Below are 12,464 nucleotides of genomic sequence, written 5' to 3'. Positions count from 1 at the left end.
TCAATTATGTGTGACAAATTTTCACACATAACTTCACAATAGCTCAAAACATAAATTTGAAGTTTAACTTTATTTGCATGTCTATTTCTGAATAGTACTTCTGTTTTTATATTGAATATGGTCATTTCTATTTCAGCGTGGAGGTGACGTCCGTAGCAGTGTTCCCACTAGAGGGCGCGTGGTGGGCGTGGTGGGGCGACAGCGCGGGCCGCCTGCGCCGCTCGCGCCTGCGCACGCGCACGCCCACCAAACCGCCCGCTTCTAGCGAACCGCTGCCGCCGCTGCCGCTGCCTGATAGCGAGCTGCCGGCTGACAAAGTCGATACTATTGTGAGTTGAAAAGTTTCTTTATTTGAATACTCGACCCGTGCAACGTAGTGCTGTCAAAAGTATTATTTTATTTTTATTTTGCACAATTCTTAATTGATTCTTTTCATTATTGTAGCGTGATTTTACGTAGCTTGTAGCATATATCGATACTTTGCTATGTCTGACTTTTCTACACGTTATTTGATAAAAATGACATGACTTCAGCAAATCCTTAACTACAGTACTATCACTCCACAGGTGAAGGACGGCGGTATAATCCGCGGCGTGTGCATAGACGCGGTGTCGCAGCGCGTGTACTGGACGTCCGTCGCGAGCGCGGGCAGCAGCGCGGCGGGCGCCGTGGTGAGCGCGGCGCTGGACGGCCGCCGCCGGGTCACCGTGTGGCGCCGCGCCGGGGCCGAGCCCGACGATATCGTTGTGTCCCCAGATACTGCGTGAGTGCCTTTTGTACCTTATCAATTCTGAATGACACTGTTTATTTGTGTGCTTCTTAAGAAAAAGACTATTTTGATAATTATACGTAATATTAGCGGTCTACTACATCGCATAAAGTAAAATAATATGTGGTTAACACAGTTGGTATGTTAGAGCAAGCTTCAAGATTTAAAACATTATTTAGTTTTAATTATTGAATTCAATGGTTTAATTTGTTATTCAATTTGTTGTTGTACGTTTGCTACAGTGAACTATTCTGGTCTGAGCGCGGCGGAGAGCCGGGCGTGTACCGCGCATCTCTCGCAGGTGACAATGTGACGTGGCTGGTGCGTCGTCACGTGCGTCGCGTCACCGCACTGGCACTTGACGCGCCCGCTCGTCGGCTGTACTTCCTCGACCCGTACCGTGGCGTGTTGGAAAGTGTAGCGCTCGATGGATCAGATCGAGCCACACATGCTGTGTTCAAGCAGCGGACGAGTGACGGGAAGGAGGAGAGCAAAGGAGAAGGGGAGGTGGTGGTGTGGGGGCGGGCGTGCGCGCGCATGGCGGTGTGGGAGGACAGCGTGTGGTGCGCGAGCGCGCGCGGGCTGGCGCCAGTGCCGCGCCGCGCGCCAGAGCACGCGCACGTCACGCCCGCCGCACGCCACAGCGCGCCCGTCTCCGCGCTCGCTATACTGCACCCCGTGCTCTTCGCCCATCACGATGGTGAGTTCTAACTGTAATGACCTATTTTTTATTTAAAGTATTGAATTTTTTAATCTCTCTCTCCCTGGAATAATTATTTCATATCATTCAAATTTAGTGTTTATTGATTAATGATGGTTTTATTTTTTACAATGTTTAGCGATCAGTAACCCATGCGTTTTGGACAACGGTAAATCAGCGTGCGACAGCAGCGCTGTGTGCGTGCGGGGTCCGGGGAAACGATTCTCTTGCCTCTGCCCTGATGGTTTACAACCCACCTCATCAATACCTGATGTATGTATCACGAATAAATGTTTCGAGTTAATGTATTACAAAAATTGAGCAAAATATTAAATTTTTAAATTGTTAATATAGAAAAGCCGCGAATGCGTAATATCTTCAAACGCAGCAAGTTCAATGAACAAGACAACGTGCTCGCTGTACTGCGGTCCCGGCAAGTGCGTAATACGCGAGCCGACTGAACCAATTTCAACGAACGCCAACAACCCGTCTGAGGGGGACCCGAGTGTTGCGGCGGAGGCGTGCGCGTGCCCGGCGCTGTTCGCGGGCGCGCACTGCGAGCACTACCGCTGCGCCACGCACTGCAACCGCCGCGGCCGCTGCGAGCTCGCCGCGCACAGCGGGAACGACACATACACTAGTCTCGATACCACCCCACCGCCCTTGAAGGTGACTTATTGGCCAGTTGATTTTTTTTCGCGTGTATTTGTGTTAATGTTTTGCATTTTTGGTCTTATGGGTTTTCACATATTGAAATAACACAAATATTTATTATTTCCTTGCTATTTAATGTTAAAAAAAGCATAATAATTAGCGTGTCTTATAAAATGATCACTCGTCCCGCAGTGCTCGTGCTACGCGGGCTACTCGGGCGCGCGGTGCGAGGTGGAGGCGGACCCGTGCGGCGCCGCGCGGTGCGCGCACGGCGCCGCGTGCCGGCGGCTCTCGCACAGCGCGGCGTACTGCGTGTGTACTCCGCCTTATACTGGTATGTTATCGCATAATGTTTCAAAAAAAAAAAAAAATTATCACCTAGTATCTTGCGACCAATACTCGAAAAGTTTTGGCGTGATAAAAAAAATTCGCATATTAGACATTACAAGAATTACCAATTGATCGATTGATAAAAAAAAATTTGTAGGTCCACGATGTGAACAATGCACGGACCTGGGCAATGAAGATTGTATGTGCCTTGACAAATGTCTCAATGGGGTGAGTTCATTTTATATAATAGTTTTTTTTTATGTTATGGGGAGGCAAACGAGCGGGCGCACTGCCTGGTGGTAAGCAGGTTGCGTCGCCCATAGACCATAACAAAGGTTATGGTTGTTGCCTACCAGAGAGATACAGGAAGGATTAAGGGATTTGGAAGGAGTTAGGGAGAAAGGGGCGAGGATGGGAGGGATTAAGGATAGGAGAGGAAAGAATGGGTTGGGGATAGGAAGGGATGTGGGCCTCCGGACCCCGGAGTTTCTTGCATTAAATTTTACTTCTTAACTGTTTATAGTTAATTCGTCATAATTATTGCACAAATAACACTTAGACCTTGGAAACAACATTCAATTACCAACAATTTCCAATTAAATTGTCATAAATTATATAAGAAAATCCTTTAAAAGTTTAATAACATAATTGTTGTTCACTAGGGCATATGCCACGTAATAGAAGGCGCATGGATGTGCAAGTGCCCCGCGGGTTGGCACGGCGCACGGTGCCAGACACCTGGCGACCACGATCACGACCACGATCACGACCACGATCACGAACATGACCACGATCAGGACTCGCACGCTGGACGCGACTCACGACCTGACCACAGAAGCAACGCTATTGGAGGCGACGACCATGATTACAAACCACACAGTAAGTCAATCTCTCTCTTTACGCCCTACGTAGTATGAAATAGAATTACGTTTTCTTTGATAGTCATGAAGAACATCTCTACAACTATATAATACTACAAATGGCACAAAATAAAATCCAAAAAGTGAACTTAGCACACCAAGATACAATAGTTTTTAGGAAAATATATAATTTTGATTAATTCTAACCACTTACTAAAAGGTCACAACAGGTATTATTTGTTTTTTTTAATTAAATTTCTTGTTTCATTTAATGTGTCTTCATTATTTATTATCGTGTACAAAGATCAAAGCTCGGTTAGCAACTAAGGTCAAATGAAACAATTAAACAACGGTTCGACCAAACTTCCCCGCCGCAAGAGCGCAGGAAAAATCCTTGTCTAAAGCTATCGAGCAAAAAATTGTGTTTGTAGCTCTCTTGAGCTGGTATTCTAGGTTGTTGCATATATGTCGGTTCTTTTTTTTATGCTGAATGAAGGATGTTATAAAAAGATTTCATATTTACTATTTATATTGAACCTTTCCGAAGTTTTCCACTCTCTCAAATATTGGATTATATGATCCAAAGTATCTTCATAAATTTATTTTTGCACAACACAAGCAACAAACGTAAAGTTTTACTTATACCTACTTTAAGATACGTTGAATTTCTCAGAAATAAATGTTATCTTATTTCAAACATTAAGGAAACCGTCGAAAGGTTTCCTTATACCTACACCTGAGAAGAATCGTGGATTTTTAAATGACAGTTTTATTTTATAGTTAAAGGAAAATTTATAAATGCACATAGGTACTTTTATGTAATCAAAGCAATAAAGACATAAGGTAATTTTCTGATAAAATTTAAATCTTTAAAAAATATTCTGGTATCGATTTATTATTGATTGATAGGTAAGCCTACCGTCAGTCATTATTAAGTATTAAGGTATGCATAGCTTGATTTAAATAATATGTGTGTGTAATAGAATTACAGCATTATATTACATTTACATATTAATAAATACTGAACAAAACTGCACGTTGTTTTGTCTGAAAATTATCATTCCTATAAAACAATCAATTGAGCCAATAGAACGGATCCGTCGGCCATTGATTACATCATGAATATATTCATTGTTACTTGACATTAACGTTGTGTACATAACGATTTGTTATTTAGAATTGACGTCAAAGTATTCCCAGTATTAGCACATCTTAAATTATATGTATAGACAGATATTGAAGGATGTGTTTCGAGGAATTGTGAAGTACTGTACTAATTTCAATATAGATTTTGTCTATAAAATAGATAAAAAAAAGTTATCGCACAACTAAACAACATGAGAGCTTCCTGTCATGTTGTGAATATAGGATTTTTTACGACTGCACTAGAAAGTGGCTCACGTTTTTATTCCGTCTCTACTACTTCCCACTTCTGAAGTTGATCAAGCAACTACGACGCCCACAACCTCATCTTGTCTTATTGCTTGGATGGATTTAAATATTATTTATTAATATTTCAATAATTAAACAGCAATGATACAGATGATCTACATTCTAACTACATTAATTCAATGTGAATACACCAAGTTTTATAAAAAGCTGGAAAAAAGATAGCCCGCAAATGTACGATAAATGCAAGCTAAAAAGCTCAAGATCTCAATGTCGATAGGCAGCGCTCAGCACGAAGGTCGCGGCCTTCACCCCGCGATAGATACCGCGATACATTGCACTAGCTGGTACACGTGACGTTGCCCGCATTTACCATTCTGTTTTTCATTTTCGTTTTTATAAGTGGCCAAAATATAAATGTATAGACTACATTTTGACTTGCTTGGTATTAGAAATACTTTTTCTTAAATATATAGTTTAAAGATAAACAATATTTTATACTAATGAAGTGGCACAGCTCAGCTAGTTAGTAGTATTACAATTTATTTATTGCTAGATTGTTTTTTGTCGGCATATAAAACGACGTATATAAAAGTCGACGTGACTGACCGTTTAAATAGATAATAAATTAAACCAGTATTTTAACCATTTAAAGATTGCTATGATAACTTTATCAGTGTCATGGGAGAAGTAATTATACAAGACAATGGATCAACTTTTTTTTACTCATAATATACTTATATACATATGTATATACCTATATTTGATTAATAAATTAAAATAACTTGATACAAAAGCTATAACAAATTTAATAAAATCCCTAAAACCATATTTCCTCACATGTTAATAAATGTTATTTAACAGAAAGGGTACATCTAGTGTGTACTATGTACTTTAGTTACATAAGCTGACATTCAGTTTTAGGTTTTCTCAATAATTATAAAACACGAGGTCATTACTTCTGTTTTCCAAAATAAGCTAAAATTATTTTGTTTTAAGTTATTTTGTAGGTAGCAACCAAGGGCACGTGTGGGCTTAAGTTATTTTCATACCTATATATTCAAAGTATGGTATATTCAATGACAAGATGTTAGGTGTCCGGATCTTTTTCAAGTGGTATATTAGCAGGTAAAACCATTAACATGTTGAGCATAAGATGAAATGCACGTAAGTAATAATGTATCAAATGGATAACTGCATTTTTAAGAACGATAAAAAGTAAGTACATTTTACAAGGTTTGTTTGTGTAATGTGACGTCACATAAAGCACTAATTGCCGAAGGAAAAAATATAATAATTCCGCAATTAAAATATTAACGTAAACTATGTCAATGTTGAATGCAAGGATTGGAAGTGATTCCAATAAAAATTGTTTAAAATCATTTCGTATGACGTTCGTCTTTTGGACATCCTCGAATAGTGAATTATAAGACAACAAAAGAATAATAAATAATTGATAGAGATAAATAGGTTCTTTTCTAGTTTTTAATAGTTCATAGAAAATATTCGATATATTATACAAATTCGTACCAGTTTGACATGTTTTTCCAAGAGTGAGCAAATTCAGGATCTATCCTAACTTAGTGGGTGTGTGGCAATAAACGACGCTATGAGTGTCCTACAGAGTTGTAAGTTTCGCAAAGGTCACCGATTACATATTAACATATCAAGATTACTTCGCGAGTCTCTCGAGGTATCTAATGAGTCATCGAGCGGGAAAGCCTGACCTCGTTCAGGTGAAGTTTTAATTTAAAATCACGAGCGCCGGCTATACCCGCGGGTAACTCCACATTATTTCATTGTAATTTGTATTTGCTCTTACTTTACGTCACATCACTATTTTTTGCTGCCGTTAAACTTGTTTGAACATCTAATTTATTCAATAATGTTAAACGATTAATAATGATTCTCTCTTTTTATGTTTTTTTGGTTACACAACCAGGATTTATATAAAACATCCATGATGTTATGCATCATAAATATACAATGTTTTAAATATTATTAATGTATCATGTGCAAGTGAACTATAGAAACGTCTCTTTTTACTAATTGGTTAATAATATATGCACAGAGGTATTTATTCTTCGATAAATTGCAACGTAAAATTGGACAAGTGTATTTATCGCCGACATAATAATACACTTATTGTATTCCGACGTAGGTTTTGCTGGCAAATATACACGATGCTTGTTGTTTTACTACTATATATAAAACATGTTTTAAAAAATTCACAAATCCAATTGACATTCTGACACTTTAAATGTAGGTAATGCCCTTAAAATAAAATATACGAATAAAATTAAGCCGAGAAAGTTTTATGAAAGTTAATAATCTTTATAGGTATAGAGTAAGTATGTTTGTAAAGTTACCATAACGTAACTTTCTGCTCTGGTTATTTTTTAAATTGATTCAAAATTAACAGTTATTATTATAGCCTTGGTAAATAGTGCGTAGGTTTAATTACAGGAGCATCGCTCTTAGATTAAAAAAGTACAATGCAATAATAATGCTCTTAAAACGGTTTTCACGCCAAACCTTTCATGTGAACAATAATCACAGAGCTCTTAGTGACCTAAATCTTCAAACACAGGTAGAGCCGAGCCCGCAGCCAGGTTGTATCAGCAAAGTGCGGTGCTATTATAAACCTCGACTGTTGTCACGACAAAAGCAACATTCTGCCTTTCTCCACATTTACATCATATCTAGACAATCTATTCACAATTCAATTGCCAAGTTTACTTACAAAAGTCAATAGTTCGACAAACATAAATTATCATAGTATCGATTCCACTACCTATAATGTTTACCTACTATTTATCTGGGAAATCGCCGCCGTTCTGCATAAAAACCCAAACCTTCGGCCAATGTATCGTCATCACATTCGCTGCCAACGTCAACTTTTCCTCTTTATGTATTTCTATAAAACTTTATATTTATTGACCTCTACATTGATTTAGCGACCGGTTTGGGACTTCGTTATGACTTGAAGTTACGAAGTATGCGAACATTTTGAATAATTACATTAGTTGCATCAAATTGTTTGCATTTAATACCTGATTTAAACATGTGTAGGTAGGTATCACAAATTATGATATTACCTACGCGCTGTTTATATATTTAATGATTCGATAGCAGTACTCAAGGGATATAGAAGGTTAATTAATTTAAGTATTTCTATTTGCTTGTAAAGTAGAAAGTTTATTTCATATGAACTAATTTACATAATTTCTGATTAACAGAAGGTTCATTAATAAGAGAGAATTGAGAACATCCGTCGTTTGTGTAACGTTGGGAAAAATTACTTAAAAAGTTGGCGTAATTAACAAATGCTACCTATTGTTAGTGATGCAGTTTGCTGCGGGGAAGCAACCGAATTAATTATGGGCTAAAGAATTAATATCACAGATTACGCCGCGGTATTTCCTTCAATGTCTAGTTATTTTGGATCCTCTCGGTGCTTTAGTAGCCGGCGCTTGCTTCTGATGTGCGGACGTATTTGGAATTTTAAACGTTGGAAAATGATCGGTAGTGCCACGACAATTACATTGTAATCGTAACTTCTGAATATAATACACATCAAAATGTCATTACTAAATATTGTAGAGGTCATGAAGTATTTGTTGTTATGACATTGAGCATCGTGAATGCACCTGTTCGGATAGAATTGATACAGTGATTAAAATAAATGGGTCGCAGAAAAAGAAGCGGTGAGGTTTCAGCGATTTTTTTTTAATAATAAAGTGGTCTGTTGCACGCTATTTATCAGTTCTCGTATTAATTTTTAATGGTGGACTTTGCGATTGTATTATTATAAAAAAATATGAGTGATTTTTATGTATAATGATCGTTTAGTTGCGGATGTATATTTTAAGCTGGACACTTCGATCGTTTAAGATAATTGTGGATTTGTGTAGGAAGTGGAAGGGTCTGGGAATTGAATTTCCGGATATTTACGAAACAAAGCTCATAGTTCAATATGAACAAATATGTTCAATTGGTGACAAATCATTTACGATATGATACAAGTCGAAAGATAGTAGAACCATCTTAAACATGGTTTAGGATAATTTTTAAATACTAAAATAAATGATACCTTGATTCCAACGAAACACGTAAAACGCATCTATGTAAAATGGGAAATTTATTGGCTCGGACTATATTAAAAGAGACTTCCTGTTGTAGGGTTTGACAATCGGCCAGAAACATTGCAAATTTGTTTCACGAGGAGGCTTTAGGTGCAATGATAGTTAGAATACCAATAAAGATAACAGAAATACGGTTTTTTCATTCGAAAGTTATTTTGAATGATATGCAGGAAGTTACTAATTAACAACTTGCAGTATTTAGGCTTGTGTCAATAGGTTCGATTGACCATCGAGGACTTACTGCGGTGGATATTTGTTTAACTTCTAGGTATTTAGTGTTCACCTTGAATGAATTCATTCAATGGGTTGATTTAATTTATACTGGCAATTTAAATAATGTTATTTCATTAAGATGAATAATGTAAAGTAATGAAGGAGAAATTCTAAACTTCTAAAACATTTTTCTATATCAATGCTTGAAAAGTATATTTAAATGCATGCATCCACGTGTTTTTGAGAATATGTACTTATGTATTTTAATGGTATAGAGTCGGCATCCATCAGCTACATCAGCGACAAAAGTAACAAATCGTTTAATAATTTGAAGTACATACTTAACGGCAATGAATGTAATTCTGTTATTAATTTTTATTCATTTAAGCGTAACAACATATTTTCTATAATTTACTATTATGTTGGACTAGCCCGCGACTCCGTCCGCGCGGAAAAGTTAAGAAAAATTACGATTTTTTTTTTCTACGTTTTTTTCCGGGATAAAAAGTATCCTATTTTATGCCCAGGATAATAAGGTATAATTATACCAAGTTTCATCGAAATCGAACCGTTAGTTTTCATGTGATGCCTGAACATACAGACAGACAGACAGACAGACAGACAGACAGACAAAAAATTTTTTAATCACATATTTGGGCTTGGTATCGATCCAGTAACACCCCCTGCTATTTATTTTTTCAATATTTTCAATGTACAGAATTGACCCTTCTACAGATTTATTATATGTATAGATAATAATAGTAAAGCGGAAATAATAGCAAGTGTGTCTAATTTCACTTCATGCAAATTATATTTAATTAATTCGTTGAGATTATTAGTTTATTTTTTATTTATTTATTTATTTATTTTTTTATGATATAATGTACATTGATGCAATCATAAACTCATTCGAGTTACCACATGATATGGGCATAAAATTATGATTTCAACGGATTATCATTTCAACGAAACTATAATATATGAAGGATAATATACGAGTTAGCTACAGCAGAAGATTCGGTCAAACAAATCAATCATTTCAATATGCCACGACCTTTTAGTTTAATTACTTTACTATGTAGCTTTTAGCTAATCCTCATGAAGGTTGTAATCAGAAATATCCTTAGGAAATATCAGATACATAATATGTATTTCCAAACGAGAAGCAGTCTGAGATATTCTATTATAAAAACAAGTTATTACAATTTTTTCTGTTTATTAAATCATTTATGCAAATTTGTTTGTTTTTTAATCTGTTAAAATGTTTATTGAAGTTTCAAATACGAATCAATAGAAACATTTTGCATTGTATAAAATAGAATGCCCTAATTAATATGGTGATATGAATACCTTATATGGTGATGGATCTTAGCGTTCTAACAGACGAACGGCAAGTTGTGAACGGCAGAGGCTTCAATAACGGATACCGCCAAACGTCAAACGTTTGCAGTTTGCCATCAACGCAAACTATAGACATATTGACTGCTGCCGCCGACACTTCGATGACTGCCGTTGACATGTGGCGACGGCTAAAGTAGCCTCTGCCGTTCACTTCGTCTGTTAGAACTCTTAGTAATATGGTGATATAGTATGTTTGATATAGTAGAACAGCTGCAGGTGCCTAATTAATGATATTTCTTGTTTTATCTATTGAAAGCGTTATTTTCCGCCTTTTTTTTCCCACCCGCCTTTTTTTTAGAATGATCGCTCTGGTGCGTGGACCAAGTGCCTGCCCGGTGATATTTTCCCCTACATTATACTTGTGTTAACACTTGCAGAGGGCTCGCTGTGGTGCTCGGGCAAGTGCATGCACGGCGGGCGCTGCGTGGCGGTGCAGGGCGGGGCGGGCGCGGGCGCGTGCGCGTGCGCGGGCGCGTGGGGCGGGCCCGCGTGCGCTGCGTACGTGGGCCACGACCACGCCTGCCTCGCGCTCGCCTGCCCGCCGCCCGCCATCTGCGCCTGGCGACACACCGGTACGTGACACATACATACACATACAATATACAACTCACAATCATGTGCAACAATTGTCCGAAACAAAAGTCTGCCTGCGCGTCGTTTAGGCAGAGTTTTCTAATGAGCGATACAAAGGACTTTGAAAATTTCTGCCATGAGTTTAGATATTGATTCCAATGTATGTTTTAGACAACTCCACTCGTATATTTTTTGTCGACGTTTTAATAGGACAAAAATCCTATGTCCCCACATACAAGTATTTCAAAAACCAAGCATATGGTTTATGTATAATAAATGACAATTTCCAATATAATATAACAACACATTCATTTATTTAACTCGCAATTTTCAAGGTTAATAAATGAATTTTTCAAAACACGTTATTTAAATTAGAAGACAAAATTATGAGTAACTTCATCTTAGTAAATATAAATATTAAAAGCTAAAAATCTTCACTGTGAAGTAGGAAGCAATTTAGCGGTTCAAATATGAGTCTAAAAAAGTGATGTTGAAGGTAAAGCACGATGCAAGTGTGTGCGTGCAATTATTGTAATATGAGATGCACCTCAAGTTACGACATGAAATATTAAAATAGCTTCATAAAAAGTTAAAGGTTGAGGTCCCTAAATATCAAGGTCTAACTTCTTAGAAGACTTAAAAAAATAAGTAAATAATCATTGTGTTGCCAAAATTAGATCCTTGTTATATAGCCGAATTAAAAAATAAGTAAATAATCATTGTGTTCCCAAAATTAGATCCTTGTTATATAGCAGCCGAATTAAACGTAAATTTTGTGATAAAAAGTGTAACAGATTCTCATTATTACTTATTTATTCATCATTTTTAATTTTTCTTACAGTTATGTTGACTCACGTAAACAGGTTATCAAACATAATTACATACATGGTTTGCAGCTTTTTTAATAGGCTGTATTGTTTGTTAATGTAAACAATATAACAATGTGTTATAGATAGAGTTATTGTCATTGCAATTAATTGGTAAATTCTGACGTATAAATTTATTACCTGTTGCTAGTAATAATTTGTTTCGATCTCCCAGGAAAAGTCCTACTTCAAAAATGGTTACTACCTACGTCAAACGTACAAAAATAAGAGTAATCTAAATAAAATAACCAATATAAAACTGTTAATTTCAGATGACACATCGGAGCACGGCACGGCTTACTGCGCGTGCTTAGCGGGCGCGAGCTGCACCGCTCCGGGCGCAGCGGGCGGGGCCGCGGCGGAGAGCGGTGCGGGCGGCGCCTGGGCGGCCGGCTTGCTGGCTCTGCTTGGGATTGTAGCCGCCTTGCTGGGTGTGCTGTACCTGCTGCATAGGAGGAGACAGTGAGTGATTGGCATATTTGCGATGGGTTGACTTTATTGGGAGCTACGGTTGTTAAAATGTGATAAGATCGGGGTCCTGTGTTTAATTCACTGTGGATAATA

General features: G+C 37.5%; 1 protein-coding gene across 1 annotated transcript in view; it reads left to right on the top strand.

The window, feature by feature from the left end:
- Positions 1-12,464, top strand: part of LOC123701877 (prolow-density lipoprotein receptor-related protein 1) — a 102,296-nt gene that overhangs the window by 86,642 nt on the left and 3,190 nt on the right. Inside the window, exons 76-85 of the mRNA XM_045649464.1 lie at positions 137-329; positions 567-763; positions 1,012-1,469; positions 1,609-1,742; positions 1,824-2,138; positions 2,316-2,457; positions 2,611-2,681; positions 3,116-3,332; positions 10,839-11,033; positions 12,173-12,362. Of these exons, the coding sequence (XP_045505420.1) occupies positions 137-329; positions 567-763; positions 1,012-1,469; positions 1,609-1,742; positions 1,824-2,138; positions 2,316-2,457; positions 2,611-2,681; positions 3,116-3,332; positions 10,839-11,033; positions 12,173-12,362 (2,112 nt within the window). The remainder of the gene's footprint in view (positions 1-136; positions 330-566; positions 764-1,011; positions 1,470-1,608; positions 1,743-1,823; positions 2,139-2,315; positions 2,458-2,610; positions 2,682-3,115; positions 3,333-10,838; positions 11,034-12,172; positions 12,363-12,464) is intronic.

Source organism: Colias croceus, chromosome 22 (genome assembly GCF_905220415.1).
Source record: "Colias croceus chromosome 22, ilColCroc2.1".
In the NCBI taxonomy this organism is placed as follows: domain Eukaryota; kingdom Metazoa; phylum Arthropoda; class Insecta; order Lepidoptera; family Pieridae; genus Colias; species Colias croceus.
This window is presented reverse-complemented; position numbering and strand designations above follow the sequence as displayed.